Source organism: Nicotiana attenuata, unplaced genomic scaffold, assembly GCF_001879085.1.
Source record: "Nicotiana attenuata strain UT unplaced genomic scaffold, NIATTr2, whole genome shotgun sequence".
In the NCBI taxonomy this organism is placed as follows: Eukaryota; Viridiplantae; Streptophyta; class Magnoliopsida; order Solanales; family Solanaceae; genus Nicotiana; species Nicotiana attenuata.
This window is the reverse complement of record NW_017673297.1, coordinates 38,991-55,514: the sequence shown is the minus strand read 5'-3', so window position 1 is coordinate 55,514 and position 16,524 is coordinate 38,991. Positions and strand designations below refer to the sequence as shown.

The following is a 16,524-nucleotide window of genomic DNA, read 5'->3' as shown; positions in this document are numbered from 1 at the left end:
GCAAATCCGCACCAAAAAAGTTGATCTATCTTGATAACAGAGCTTTAAAATTTCGAAGAATTTAAGCAGTATAGTTAATGCAACAAAATATTTTAAGATATCATACTTTGTAAAAATTTGAAAAACATTAAGCAATATAATTAATGTAAACAAATATTTTAACATATCATACTTTGTAAATAGTTCCTGCCGGAAAATAGAAGCATATTACTTGAAACAAGAATTACAAGCATATTACTTGTTCTCTTTCTTTTTGATGGCCTTCTCACTCAATTTTAGCAATGCAAGTAATTCTAGCACTAACAGTATAGTTTAATATTTTTAAATAAACATTAATTGTATTTTTAATTAGTAATATGTATAGTTTATTGTAGATACAGTCAAACCTCTCTATAATAGCCTCATGTGTTCCAAATATTTTTGGTTGTTATAGTGAAGTGCTGTTATAGAGAACATATATTATAACATAACATGTAATTGGTTCTGAAAAAGTTTGAATTTTATAGTGAAATATTGTTATATAGGAATGCTGTTATAGAAAGGTCCGACTGTAATCGGTTGTGATAATATTTTTATTAATATGAGGGTATTATACACTAAATATTAAAACTTTGAATATTTCAAGAGGGGGGACAGCACAAAAACGAGAAGACAAAAAAGTCCGTACTAAAATCAAAAACTGACCAAAACCACCCCAATTCTACTTTTCTCTTTCTATCTCTAGAATAAGAGTTGAATTTTCTCTTCTTCTTCTTGATTTCCTTGAATAGTTTTTGGTCTTTTCAAGACACTTACCCCTTTTTGCCTTCTCTGCTAAGCTTTTCTTTTATTTTTTGCTACTATTCAGATCTCATCTTCCTCTCTGTAAATTTGTTGTGTAGATGCAAAATTTATAGTTTGTTGAAATGGCGGGCCGTTATGATCGAAACCCTTTTGATGAAGAAGAAGAAGTTAATCCTTTTGCTGTAAGTTCCTTCTTTCTTTTGCGGTTTAATTCTGTAAAGTTGCTCTTTTCCCTTCGTGGGGTTTCCTATTTTGTTTCTATGCAAGTAAAGATTTCATTTTTCTGTAAAGTTGCTCTTTTGCGGTATTTTACTTGTCTTTTTTTTCTTTTTTTTTATTGGGGGGGGGGGGGGCGGTTGTTGTAACTTGTGGTATGCTGTAGCTTGTTCAAGTTTTGGGTGATAGAAATGTACGTTCAGTAGTTTCTTGAAAAGTGTATAGCTTGAAGTTGACTTAAGTTGAATTTGGTGTTTCGGGTTTCATATAATTTGGAGTTGATCGTTTTTATTGTAGAAGTGCCGTTGTAGCTTATTAATTACTGAAAAAGGTGTTCTTGAAGCTTCATATTTCCTATGGTTTGTTGGATCGATTAATTTGTAGCATCTTGGTTTGTGTGATTAATTTTTGTGTATGTCAACGTTTTTTTGGGAAATATTGAAATATATGATAGGATTGTTATATAATATGATTGGGGATTGTTGGAAAATTGTTGAGTTTTGGTATTCTGAAGTATGAGGGAAATATCTTTACTTTCCCTGCTCAAACTCTTTTTCTGTGATGTGGCTCTTAATTGTGTCTGAACATTTTAAGACTTGAGTGTCTAAAGGAAAATGGTTCCTCGTTTTAATCTTTGAATGTATTCCATTTTGCAATTGGTATTTATTGTTTCTAGTGGCGATCGATAAGGAATTATGGACGCATTCCATGGCTTAATGCTCATAATGTTTATTATAATGATTGGAAAAATAATTAGAGTAGTAGAAGTGACAAGTGAATTTTTTTGGTGATATTGTAAGAGCTGGACACGTCTTGGAGAAAAAATTACCATCATATTTGAATATGAGACCCCTCTAATCCGTGATGTGTTTTTAGCATGGGATCTTTTGTCCATAGTTTCATAAGTATAGTGAATAATGACGCAACTCATGCTAGGCAACATGTCACAGGAATTTTAATTATTTTCTATTGATCTCCTGTGAAGGAACAAAAATTACATCTCTGTGTTTACTTTTCGGATAGTGTAATTCTTTTGATATAATTGTCTCAATTATTTTCTGAAATTTGCTGCAGGATGGTGGAGGCAGAGGGAAATCTTCAGGGCAATCAAAATTTAGCGGAGGTGCATTTAATATCACAGTAAGTTGGATATACTTTTCTCTATCATATCTGCGTATATCACTCTGTTTACGTCAATGCCACAAAACTAGATTTCTGTATTTTGGTAAAGAGATCAACTTTTCTGGATTTACAAATCGCTGTTATATCTGAACTAGACATTTATCCCTGCTTAAATCGGATTATATTCTGTAATCTTCCTTTTGGTGGTACTTTTGGTGTTTTTTTGGGGGGGGGGGGGGGGGGTTAGTAGAAGTAAAGTAGAAAGGAAGGAAGAAGAGGTAAATAGTTGGATTGCATCACGTGAGAACCTTTTAGCTTTGTGCGTGTGTGAACGTGTTCACTACATATTTTCTTCTAATCATCAATTCTACTTTCTAAATCAAAGTGTAGTTTACTTTGTTCTGGATTTACATTTTTTCGGCTTCGTGCTTGGAATTGTTCTGGAGTTAGCATGTTTTGCCACTTTCTGCTGATACATTATATTACTAATTTTTTTCTTTTTATCAACATTTCAGTCTGGGAGTGTGCCTTCAGCAACAAATTCCAGACTTTCACCCCTTCCTCCAGAACCAGCTGATTTCTATGACCGCAATGCATCAATTGATATTCCTCTTGATAGTTCTGCGGTAGTTGGAACTTTCTGATTTGTTGAATGTGCATGCTTATTCATCTTATTTGACGTCAATATCTATGGTGATTTTTTTAATTGAAGTTAGTTTGAATGACAGGACTTGAAAAAGAAAGAAAAAGAATTACAGGCAAAGGAGAGTGAATTACGGCGGAGGGAACAGGTATAATCATGAAAATTTGAACTTATGTTTAATATTTCACACCCTTTTACCCGGTGATGTATGTTTCTTGATTTGTATATTTCCTGTATAAGGTGGTGAGGTTTGTTAGTTTCCCTCGGTAATCCAACAATAATCTCTCTTTTTCCTCTTCTTCCTTTTTCCTTCCAAATTTTGTATTTTCTGGATTTCCTTATGCAGCTTTATTCTGGTTTATTTCTCTTTACTAGAATTGCACTTATACCACTGATGAACATGGCCTAAGTGCAAACTTGTCTGCCGTATATTCTCGAAATTAGATGGGAGCTTTCCTAGAGCATCTGTCATAGAAATTTTGAGTTCACTGTTTTTGGTATATTTATGCTTGCAGCCAAGGGGCTTTTCTCTGTCTTCCTCCTTTCGTTGAAGTGGCGTGATTGAGAGACTGGTTGGAAGCGTTTATTCTAATATCTGAAGATAAGAGTGGAAGATAGCTTCGACCCTCTTAATAAAATTTACAGGAGGGGGATAGGGGGGTCTGTAGAGTGCTTGTCTTTCTTCCCAGTTTACAAAGCATTGTGCTATCAGCTATCCTCTGAGGGTCCTTACTCTGATAATCAAATTAAGAAGTTTTTCAGTCTTTCTACTTGTTTTGAGCCAGAGATTTTGGGTTAATTCATCTGTGAACTTGTCATTAGTATTACAATCGTCTGCTTTCTCTATCATTTGGAATGGAATTGCTTTCTATTATGTGTCTTGGTGCCTATGTCTCTTCTTTTCTCCTCTTCTTGCTGAACAATAGTGGTGGCAAAATGGATTTAAAAAATAGTTATCCATCCATATTATCCACTAAAAATTGGGTCGGATTATGAACTTTTAGAATTGGGTCAAAAATGGATAAGATCCATATTATCCACTTAAAAGTGGATAACCAATGAGTTTAACTTTTACATTTGCAAAGACTCAAATTGGAGGTTTCTCAAGTTTGGGAGACTAGGAATTCTCCCAAAAGTGATAATATTCAAGAAGCCATAGATAATATAGATATCCATATTATCCGCGGGTTAACCTATTTTCTATCCGTATTAAATATGGGTGGGGTCGGATTACATTATCCGTTTTCGACCCGCCCGCCCGTTTGCAACCACTATTGAATAATATTGATCTATTTGAGCAGAAAATGTTATTTCCCCCTATTTGCACCTCAACACTTCTTTGTTGGTGCACTCAAAGTCGTTTTTCACTTAATTGGTTTCTTTGCCGTGCAGGAACTAAAAAAAAGAGAAGATGCTGCAGCAAGAGGTGCTTTTTTTGCTTTTGCTTTATTATTATTATTATGGTCTTTTACCCTTTATCTTTCTTTTTGATCTTCTAGGATATTTCTCTATGCAAATTTTTATAGACATTTAAACTACTAAAATGAAGGGAGAAAACCATAAAAAATTTCTAACTGCATATGAAGAAAGAACGATGCATATGAAGAAAGAACGATACAGGGAACGTCTTCCTCTATGTTCCTGATTGGGCCTTCTGATTTTGATCTTCGGCTACTTCTTTTAGCTTTTTTCTTCTTATACTTCCCATATGGTGTCGTCCATCATCCTTTCACATTTTGATGTAATCTGTTGTTCAAATGCAACTTTCAATTTCTCTGATTTCCCCGAGTAATTTTCAAATTCTGTAGAATATTGTATTTTAGAGGGAACTTCTATCCTGTGATTTGTGCAGTATCTTACAAGATTAATTCCTATGTGAGTTGCAGCTGGCATTGTTATCGAGCAGAAAAATTGGCCTCCGTTCTTCCCAATTATCCATCATGATATTGGAAATGAAATACCAATTCATCTGCAAAAGCTACAATATGTTGCATTTTCAACGTTCTTGGGTATGTCAATTATTGCTTACCGTGTGTTTGGTGGTTCTACTTTAGAACACTGTGTATGGTGCATAATTTATTTAGGTTTTTGCTCTTATGTAGCACTCCATTCGTCCAAAATATGGTGGTGTTCGGCGTACGAGTGTCAATGCATCTAATAAATTGAACATCAATTCCTTGATTTCTCAAGTTAAAATTACATATTTAACACTACATAAGAGTACTGTAAATCACAACTTTTTGTAGTTGAAATTCAGAAAAGTTTTGAATAAAATCGTCAGAAAAATAGTTCTGACTCCTGAAGTAGTAATAGTGCCAATCGGTTGGACAAAGTAAATAGTTCTTTTAGACTTTAATCATTGCATTCAACAATCCAACATGTTGAATGTTTTTATTTTCGCACGTTTAGTATTCTTGGGACCTAAAGCCTTTGTTATTTGTTTCCTTCTTTGATTGATATTTTCTCATCTTTTGTTTTTCATCCATCCTTGAAGCATATCGTGCATCAACCAAAAGAATATAAAAATAATGTTAAATTGAGGACCAAGAAAATTTCCTTCTCAAAATAAAAGGACCAAGAAAAGTCACATCCACATCTAATGCATTTTTCACTGACCTTGAATGAATCAGTGTGATCAAAGGCACGCTTAAAGCACACTTAAGCCCTGAAGCGAGGCTCAAAACATATTGAGCGCTTCGCCTCGCTTAGCGGGCGCTTCAGTGTTGTCCTCAAGGCTTTACGGCATACTTTTCCTTGTCAATGAGTGTAATCCTAAAGAGGCAACACAACAATTGATGTCACTTTATCGTAAATTTTCTTCAATTTCTTTGTCCATATATATGGTAATTCATGCTTATAGATATTAGTCTTGGACTACACATACATATTTCTAGATTTTCTTCATTTGCGCCTTTCTTCGTTAAAGCCCACGCTTTATTTGCGCCATGCACTTAAAGCCCCAATGGACCTTAGAGCTTTCTTGCGCTTTTCGCCTTTGATAACACTGGAATGAATTAGGTACAATAATGTAGAAACTAAAAAGACTCTATTTTAGTCCGCATAGAAAGAAAAATTGATTTGGTAGCCTTTTCACATTTTTCTTCCTTTTGTCCATGGACTCGGAAATGTGTACATATCCAGTAACAGTGCAAGTATCCAGTAGATCTGTGGGCAATTTTTCACTAATTTCTAGTTTTTCTTTGAAAAGTCTTCCTGTAATTAGCGATAGTTATGTCAAAATTGATTGTACTGGCAGACAAATAAGGGATCCATATGGCATAGCTCCCTCTCTATCAACATCTTAGCTGTATCTTGTCATGAATATTGCAACTCTTACAGGCTTTTGCTAGTATTTAATTGTTTTGGTCGTTTAATAAAAGTTCTTTACTCGTTATAACATGATAGATCTGTCTATCTGGAATAATTTTTTAAAGATTCTTTTGTTTACTGTTACTCATTTCTTACTGTATGCGAGTGTCTTATTTATCTCTTGCTGATGAGATATATGCTGATTGTGAGCAGGACTTATTGCATGCCTTGTGTGGAACATTGTAGCTACCACTACAGCATGGATTAAAGAAGGAGGTACACTGAATCAGCATGTTCCCTATCTCTACGTGTCTTTACTTATCCGAAGGAGCTGGATTACTAACTTTTGTTTTTGGCTTTAGATGTAAAGATCTGGTTCCTTTCTATCATTTACTTCATATCGGGAGTTCCTGGAGCCTATTTCATGTGGTATCGTCCTCTGTATCGCGCCTTTAGGTAATTTTCCTGTCTTTTGGAGAAGTGAATTGAGTTACTTCAGAAATGATCAGACCATTTTTTAATGCAAACAGTGATTTTTTGTCAGTTGGTTTTTGTTATTGCCGAAGTATTATATTCTAAAATTTTGTCAATGTGGCATAAAAATATTCTTTACTTAAGATCTTACCAGTTGGTCGGGTATAGGTCCATTTCCTGGATCGCAGGCAAAATGTTGCCTATGCCTTTTATCTCCCTGTTTGTGCTCTTTTTTCCTCTCCTACTAATTGAGATACTACTTGGTCACAGAACTGAGGGTGCCATGAAGTTTGCGTGGTTTTTCTTGTTTTACATGGTAAGTTCCTTACACAATTGTCTTCCTCTTTTATATAGACTATTTTTTTGCCTTGTTATACGCCAAACGTGAATGACATGGGAATGGGTACTTCACAAGGATAGATCAAAATACACATACGTGTACCTGAGTCCTTGTGACCAAGGTCTCTTTGATATCTGACTCAATTGTGCAGCTATCTTAGACTTTGCTCTGTTTACAGGTTCACATTATATTCTGTATCTTTGCTGCTGTTGCTCCTCCAGTAGTCTTCCGAGGAAAATCCCTTACGTAAGTTCCATATTGCATTTTCTTCTTTAAGAAAGCTGTAGAACTTCTTCCTTTAAAGTTACTTGATTAGCTTCCTAATCCCATAAAGGAGAAACTAAGGGAGGATAAGTGAGTTTCGGTAATTAATTGTTTCGCAGTTTGAACTTGCTTCCCAGACGGATATAGCCTTCTTTTGTTATAACTTATAATGATCTGATGTTTGGTTATTTGTTGGAACAGAGGCATCCTGCCTGCAGTGGATCTCATCGGCAAAAATGTACTTGTTGGGGTGAGTTAGGACTATTTGAGCATAATCCATAGTGTCTCTATCATAATGCATAGCATCTCTATCAAGCTACAAAAGTTCTGCCTATTAACATGTATCCATTGTCTTTCCCTTGTTAGATTTTCTACTTCATCGGTTTCGGGCTATTTTGTCTCGAATCAGTGCTTAGCATTTGGGTTATCCAGGTCAGACTCACATTTTATTTCTCGATGCTCCAGAATATATTTTTACTCGAGCACAGAATCTAACCTTTTGGTTTACTTGTAATGTCATAATGCAGCAAGTATACATGTATTTCCGAGGAAGTGGTAAAGCTGCACAGATGAAACAAGAAGCTGCTAGAGGGGCCTTGAGAGCAGCAATATAATAAAGGGATGATTTTGGAGAAGAATGTGATTTGCATACCTCTGCCTTGAGGATATAGCAGATATAGAAATTGGCGACTTCAGTTGGACAGATATGCTTGGTTTCGTTCATATGTTTTGGTTAACCTCTGATATGCTTGTTTTAATATGTTTTAGTACTTTAGTTAGGCAAAAATGGTTGTTTCATATGTGTTTGTAGTGATCACTCTTGTGATGTATGTTTATTTGTGACCAAAGTGTTGTCAGGAAAAAGATAGAATACATACCCCTTGTATTTTTGGACACAATCTTTGCATGTGTTAATTCTATTTTTTTTTTGGCGTTCGCATTTCTGGTTTCGTTTATGTCCCTGTTGGATTTAGAGTGTAGTGTTCGATAAATGTTCTTTCACGACCATGGCCTATAGCAAGTCTCTGACCATGTATAGTCATTTGTAGCTGGCCGGTGGAAACAATTATCATTTGCTAGTCATGAATTAAGACATACAATTTTTTGCCCCAAACAAATTATAATGGCTAGCCTAAATTGGTCTTCTCCACATACCGACATATAGAGGTGAACAAACCGAACCGGAAAACTGTACCAAACCGAAAAGTCAAACCAAACCGATTGAAAAAATCCGAGTAGGTTTGGTTTGATTTGGTCTGGTATTGAGTAAAAAAATCCGAACCAACTGACATAAAAATATATAATTTTTATATATACTTTTAAGACATTTTATAGAATTTTCTTTAGAAAATGTCTAGAAATATTTGATGTAATATTTAATTAAATATAAAGTGCTACATATTTATTAACTTTAAATAATGGTTGTATGATCATTTTCTTATCAAGTGTTTGTGAAATACGCCAATCTCTTTGTTGATTGTTCTACCATATTCGTATGTCAAGATCTATTAACTTCTTATATCTTTTTCGAATTTGAAATGGTATTTCAACAATTTAAATATAATTAAATAGAACATATCATTATATAGGTTCATATTTATTTTTATGTTTAAGTATTAAATTCGGCTAACCTTGAAAGTGTACATCAACATAAAACTATTGTCAGACGACTAAAAAATAACTATCATGTGTTACTAAGAAAATTCTGCCATAAGAATATTTTAATAGATCATATATTTGTCAATTTTTTTAATTTTTACTAAAGATATATTTGCTTGTCAAAAATTTAACAAGGTAAGATTGAAATAATATTCATATTACCAAAAAACCCGAAAACACGAAAAACCCGACAAAATCGAACCAATCCAAACTGATATAGTTGGTTTGATTTGGTTTTGATAAAAATCAAACCAACCGGATCTATGTACACCTCTACCGACATACATTATTATAAAGCCTAAATCGTTCATCCACGTTCTCATTAAAGCTGCCGCATGTTCCTTAGGCTACTGCTGGTTTAATCCAGATTAACTTCATCATCCATCTAATTTTCTTATTTTTCTTTTTGAACAAATGTCTCCTGCTGGTTCTCATTAAACAATTGTAAAGCCTAAATCGTTCATCCACCAGCAGAAAATATGTGACTTGGCCATGATGAATTTTTGTCCTAACCTCATCATGTTTGATTTTTGCTTCTGTGCCACGCTAAAGCTAATAAGAAGCAAGTTTAAGAGCTGAAAATATTATGTGTTCTTCAATTTGAACGAGGGCTTTATATACACAAAGTACTTGTAATTAATTGATTTCGTTGATGCTACCTAAGAAGTTTCTGTCTTTTTCGAGTTGATGGTTAAGGACTCAAAGCCTCATGTATTGTAGACCAGAATAACAAGGGGAAATACTTTATACACTCTGCGTTTTATTTAACTATTTTAACACGAAATTTAATAAAGAAAGAAGTGTCTTAAATATGCCATAAGTTTTTTTTGGATAATAGCGTTCGGGATACATTAATGGTACATTAAGGATACATTGTAAAATGCATGATACATTTTATATACACAAAATTTATACATCGTAGAACAACCTATACACTTTGGATACACAAAAGCACTCGGTATACATTAATGATATGTTATGGGTACATTGCAAGATGCACGATACACTCTATATCCAAATTTTATGCAATGTATATACTAAATAGACTGTCACTCTACAAAAAATACACAAAATAGACTGTCACTGTACAATTTAATAGACTGTCACTATACAAAAAATGTACTAAATAGACATTTCGAGCTATTAAATGTAATATGTTTGGGCCGGAGGGACATTTTGTGTCAATGGGAAAAAATATGAGCTATTAAAATTTTGAGGGGCTATAGAGGGTCATTTTCTCTATATAGATATATGGATAATAATTTGGTTGAAGTTGAAAAAAGAGCAGTTGAAGTTAAAGTTGCCACCCGTTTGACCATAGGAAAAAAGAGCAGTTAGTTATTTGTTTTAGTTTTTTTTTGGAATTTTAGAATTCTTATGTCCAAACGCCCACAAAAGAGTATTTGCAGGATAATACTTCATCTTCTTCAAGTGCTTAATTTAGTTGTGTTATCAAGCTATTTTTCTTTTTGGCGATTTAAATAAAAATATTTACGAAGCATGTTTCAGAGTTGAAAAAGAGTACAATGAGCATTGTAAAAAGAATGTGATTAGCCACAAGTCATAAGTTCAAACCACTAAAAATAGATAGTTAAGTAGAGAAGAATAGAGGGCACATTTATTATTCATCTAAAAAAAGACCAATTGGTTAGGTTGTTTGGGATAAGGCGATACCTACATTTTAAAACAAAACACGTATGTCCAAAAATAATATTAAAGCCATAATTAATGGGAAAATGAAGCATCAATTTAATCGTCACCCCCACCCCCACCATTCCCATTTTTCATGTAAATTAGGTGTTTAATTGCTAGCTACCTATGCTTGAAGGTAGGGGTGTTCATAAAAACCCGAAAAACCGAACCAAACCGAAAATCGAACCAAACCGACTAAAAAAATCGATATTTTTTAGGTTTGGTTTGGTTTTGGTTTTGAATTTTAAAAACCGATCAAAATTGGTTTGGTTTTGGTTTTAATAAAAAAATAACCGAAAAAAATCGAACCAAACCGACTATAAAATTAGCTATTTAAATTTATTATTACACCTATATATGTGTGTATTTTTATATAAAGTTTCTAAAATTTTATGGTACATATTAGTCATTTGTATTTTTAGTCTAGTTCTTTGCTATATAATCATCTGATTCTTTACCTTTACATTCTAGTTTGATTGGTAGTTTTCTTTTGCTAAGTACAAGAATTTATTTCATGTTAAAAATAATCGATTTTTAATTGAATACTTAAATTATTCATCACTATTTGATTCAATTATCATCAATATATCTTGGTAAATAATAGATTTCTCAAAGAGCGATTGATTTGATAGTGTTACGCTAAAAATGTAGTCACCGGAATATGTGTTTGGTAGTGTATGTCTCATATTTAAGATAACAACCGATAAATAACCGAAAAGCCGACAAAATCCAACAAAAACCGAATCGATAAAAAACAAACTTAATTGGTTTGGTTTGGCGAAATACATAAATGGCCCCTCCAAGTTGTCCACAACGGTCATTTGAACACCTCAACAGACCTATTTATCAAGTAGACACCTCAAGTTATTTTTCAGTGTATCTCTTAAACCCTTCAAAGTGACATGGCAAAATGTGTGTACTATACTCGCCTGGCAGCAAGTGAAGCCTTTCAAAATTATGTTTATTTCTTTTTCTTTTTTTAATTTAACTGGTGGCCCACTTTTCCTCACTCTTTCTTCTCCAAAATTTTCTTCCCTATTCACATAGTGAATGTGCAAAACAGAAATCGCCTGAAACAAGAAGGTGAATTACTTATTTCCTAAAATTCACCCTCTTGTATGTGTACTGCTCACAAACTTAAAAAAACCCTAATGTCTTTATAATTTCTTCATACAACTCCAGCTCCAACCCATCTAACATAGAAAAAATTAAAATTGTAGCATGGACCGAGCACTTTCAGTAATTCCTACTGGCAGCAATAACTATCAATATCATTTGAATAATTCTAAAGTTGATTTTAAGAGAGGAACATGAGTTAGAAGATCGGGCGATTACCGGTTGGATATTTTCCGGCGGAACTCCGATGAGATTTTTCACCATTATTGGGTCTGAGAAGTTGTAACAGAGTGTTTTGTGGGGGAGGAGGGCTATGGAGGAGAAAATAAATAAGAAAAAGATCACCGGAATATGTTCCAACCACCGTCGACTCTGATCATCTCTTTCTTTTACGGTGGTCTCCAAGTTTTTGTCATGGACTCATGGTCATCAGCCTTTCTCGTGAGAGGCAACGAGACAGAAGGGGATTGGTCGGAAGGGGTCTTCTTTGACATCGGAAGATGAAGGTGGAGGTGGGGGGATGGGGGGGAGGGGGGGGGGGAGGAGAGAAAGGGCGGTGGAGAAGGGTTTTTTCTTCTTTAAATTTATTTTGTTTTTTGGTTAATTTGTGTTAACTTTTAATTACAAATTACACGTGTCGTTCATCGATTGGCTCATTTGGCAAGTGTAATTCACGCATCTGGTATGCTGTACCGGGGTGTCTATTTGATTTACTTAACAGTCACTTGAAGTGTCTAGCTGGAAATGGTCTCGGTTGAGGTGTTCAAATGACCGTTGTGAATAACTTAAAGGGGCCATTTATGTATTTCGCCTTTTAATAAATTAAATTTATCTCAAAATATTTGACATTTTAGAAAAATAAGGAGCAGGCGTACGTATTAATCACATTCACTGTCTTCGACATTCATATGTTTATAGGTGGAGTTTTTTCCAAAAACCCGCTTAAGATACCTCATTTAGGATATTGGAGAGGAAAAATTGCAATTAGGTGCAGGGGCGGATTTATCCGGAGATTATGGGGTACGTGATCCCATGATCTCTCTACAAAATTAGATATTTTATATATGTATTTAGTAAAATTGGTATTCCCTCCGTCTCAAATTATCTGTCGTGATTTTGGAAAATAGTTGTCTCAAATTATTTGTCATTTTAGAAGTTCGAGAGTAAATTAATAATTTTTTTCCTATTTTACCCTTAATATTAATTGTTCTTGAAGACTACAAGTACCTTAATCATGAGTAAGTATTAAATGAAGAGAGATTATATCTTAAGACATAATAAGGGTAAAATAGTCATACACCTTTCCTATTAATATTTTCTTAAGGGGCACGTAAAAGAGAAACACGACAGACAATTTGAGACGGCGGGAGTATAATATAAACTGTTGGCACCCATGCTCCAAGAAGGTTGAATAGTGCATCTGGTTGAAGAATGAGTTATTTACTAACAAGAATAAGGATCAGGATCAATTCCCACTTAATACACTTTTTCCTCCTTTTTTTTTTTTTGGTAGTGCACACGTGTACTAAAAATTTTAGATCTACCTCTAATTAGATAAGCAAAACATTGAGTACTTGTAAACAAGTTCATTTCGCAAATAAAGCAAACATATTCCAAATCCCAAACATTAATTTCTCATCATTAATTCTACTAATATTATAACTTGCAGAACTTAGCTGCATAACAAAGTCTTTCACATGACTCATCACAAAATAAAACAAACAAAAACTAACACAGCCAAAAAATAAAAGAAAGAAGAAAAAGCCCCTCTCACATATAATTATATAAAAGTAATACTTAGTAACTTACTAGCTAAGGGCATGCTCATTCATGTTATTTATGTAACATTTTTCTTTAACAGTAAGCAACACATTTCTTCTTGCAATCCATTGTACATCCACCAGATCCACCACCATAACCATACCCTTTTCCTTTACTACTGTATGATTTGAAACATTTTGCTGGACATCTAAGTTTCTTTCCTAAACATGGACCTTTTTCCTTACACACAACAGTTGGTCTTATAATCCCACCTTTTGCATATCCACCTTTTGGGCCTCCAATTCCACCACCATATCCTCCTCCACCAAATCCAGGTATATTAAACCCACCTCCAGGCCCAAAAATTCCTCCAAACGGCCCACCATCGTTATCGTTTCCATTCCTGGCTCCGCCTCTGGCTGCTTTCTTGGTTTTTTCGACGTTTTCGGGGGTGTGTCTAGTAGCAAAGGAGAAAGTGGCTGTGATGAGCAAGAAAGCTAAGAGAGTGAAGATGGTTATGGAGTTTTTTGTCTTCATTTTTTTTTGGGTAGGAGAAAGAGAGAGTAGAAGAATGAGTAGTATTTATTATGGGAAAGAGAGGTGGAAAAGCATTGAAGAAAGGGGAGAGAAAAAGAAGATAGTTATAAGTGGATGGCAGTTGGGGATGCTTGCATGAAGACTTTATAAGAGTAGGGTGGGTGGAATTTAATACACTAGAGTACACAAACATTACATTATGGATATCTAATAGTTGTATAATAGACACAAACAAAATATGGTTGATATACTAGTAATGGGAAAATGAGTCAAAGTAAAGGTTGATTAAGAAACATATATTTGTAATTCTTTATATTATAACTTTTATATATGAACTGGTCTTCAAATTTGTCTCCAAGTGTGTTATTATTCAGATAGTCAAACAATTCTTTTGTGCTAATTTTTCAATTATTTGTTAAATTTGGAAACACGTTAGGGTACTCTATATCCCCACCACCACCACCCCAAAAAAGATGGTGGTTCGGATTGGAACTCTTTGAATTTATTGTGGCCAGAAAAGCAAACTCACATGAAATTGTCCTAATGATACTTCAGTCTTCCTAACTTAATCTGATGTAACAATACTTGTCATACATAATTGATTTACTATAAAAGTGGTAACACCATCTTAAAGGCAGTTTCTTAACGAAGCAAATCCCTAAAGACAATAATTTAATAGACAGAAAACGAGAAATATATCAAAAGAGATTTGAACCTTTAAGGGATAATTTATTTCTGTTCGGGTGTACGAACAAAGTTCCATATTGATAGTTGAAAAGATTGTGAGTCTATATATCTCTTAATGATGTGAGGCATTTTGAGGAAGAGAAATTTTCATAAAGCACTATCTTTTAGTGGTAATTAGCTATCTATAGATACCATTTGCTATATTACGGATTGTAGATACGTTTTCTGTTATTATAAGATGTATTAGATGTATTTAAGCTACTGTATTCATGAATACAGTAGCAAAAATAGGCATGAATCAGGGAAGTCCAGCTAATCATTTGTTGTATTCGAGTGTATTCGACTGTATTCATGGCGTGAAACATGGGATTACAGTTGGACATACTATTGTATTGACTGTATTCGACTGTATTCACGGCGTGAAACAGGGGATTACACTATTTTTAAACGGAAAGTGAATCAATTGACATAATAGACTCCTAATATAACTCAACAAACTCAATTATAACACACAAATTTTGTATTTCCAGTTATAAAAAAGATTCTTAACCAAAAAATACCTCAAAAACATAGCAATCTTCAAATAAATTACATAATATATCTGAATACATAAATTATATTAATTAAAAAAACATATGACTACATTCATGGCATACAGTGAATACAATAAAATACATAGAATACAGCGGGATACATTGAAATACAATAAAAAAAGAAGACAGTGAATACAATGAAATACATGAAATACAGCGAGATACATTGAATTACAATGAAAAAAAAGACAATGAATACAATGAAATACATGAAAATACAGCGTGATACGTTCAAAATACATTGAAATATATTAACAGAAAATCAAGTTGCTCAGTCCCAAAATCCGCTGTCTTTGTTCAAGAACAAACCCTAATTTCCGCCGAATCCGCCGTCAAGCAAAAACCTGAATCTCACTGTTCTCACCCATCCTGTATAGTAGCCGAGCAAAAATCATGGCAAGACGTTAAAGCTTGAATCTTGTATTGAAAATTATACAAATTTTTGCTGGCTTCATCTCCTTTGGAGTCCATTTGGGTTGCACAAAATTCATACACTGTTCCCACGTTATTCATACACTTCATCTCCTTTGGAGTCCATTTGGGTTGCACAAAATTCATACACTGTTCCCACGTTATTCATACACTTCATCTCCTTTGGATTCCATCAAGCAAAAATCATACATTGAGGGGAAAAGTCAGAGAAGTCTTCGTGGTATACGAGGCAAAATCACCGTTTGTGACTAATGGTAGGTGATGTGGGTGAGAGGAATTTTGAGATTGAGCATCGTATTTTCAGGGAATGGGAGAAGAGAATGACATGTATCAAAGTAGAGAGAGAAATAAAATAGTGTAACTCAATAGCGTATTTAGTATCTTAGGATTAGGAGGTAACCAAAATTAGATATTTTGCTATAAATATTAAAAGGTATCTATAGAATATAATTTATTAAATGGTATTTATTTAAAATAAATAAGGTGTTAACCTTTGTTATATGAGGTAAAAATTCCTTTGAGGAAAGCCGTCCGGGCTTGGCCCAAAGCGGACAATATCATATCATGTTAAGAGTATCTTTGGGCTTGTTTAGCCCAACAACTGGTATCAGAGCCCAGGTTCAGCGGCATGAGTATGGCGATGGCAAAGTGATGATGCCAAACTTGGTTTGGAGATACGCACACAAAAAGAAACTAGTTGCGGGCTACGGTTATCATAATTACTCTAACATATGTGGGTGGCACATAGTGAGCCTCAGAAATTGACCTGTGGATCATGACAATTGTCCACATGGAACTTAATTCACGGGGGAGACCCGTGAATCGTGGTAGTGAGTGAGCCGCGTGAAACTTAGTTCGAGGGGGAGATTGTTGGGTGTGCAAACAACATTGGTAAC

General features: G+C 34.2%; 2 protein-coding genes across 2 annotated transcripts; one reads left to right on the top strand and one right to left on the bottom strand.

Annotated features, from left to right (window-relative positions):
• The first annotated feature begins 651 nt into the window (after nucleotides 1-651).
• On the top strand, nucleotides 652-8,091 carry LOC109215976 (secretory carrier-associated membrane protein 2-like). Its single transcript, XM_019380101.1, has 13 exons — nucleotides 652-965; nucleotides 2,074-2,139; nucleotides 2,637-2,747; nucleotides 2,850-2,912; nucleotides 4,157-4,190; nucleotides 4,651-4,773; nucleotides 6,287-6,349; nucleotides 6,436-6,529; nucleotides 6,818-6,863; nucleotides 7,066-7,133; nucleotides 7,353-7,401; nucleotides 7,518-7,583; nucleotides 7,679-8,091. The coding sequence occupies exons 1-13, from the start codon at nucleotides 906-908 to the stop codon at nucleotides 7,763-7,765; spliced, it is 930 nt and encodes a 309-aa protein (XP_019235646.1). The 5' UTR covers nucleotides 652-905; the 3' UTR covers nucleotides 7,766-8,091.
• A 5,136-nt stretch (nucleotides 8,092-13,227) lies between these two features.
• LOC109215975 (glycine-rich protein 5-like) lies at nucleotides 13,228-14,037 on the bottom strand. Its single transcript, XM_019380100.1, has one exon. The coding sequence runs from the start codon at nucleotides 13,914-13,916 to the stop codon at nucleotides 13,473-13,475; it is 444 nt and encodes a 147-aa protein (XP_019235645.1). The 5' UTR covers nucleotides 13,917-14,037; the 3' UTR covers nucleotides 13,228-13,472.
• Between the last annotated feature and the right edge of the window lie 2,487 nt (nucleotides 14,038-16,524).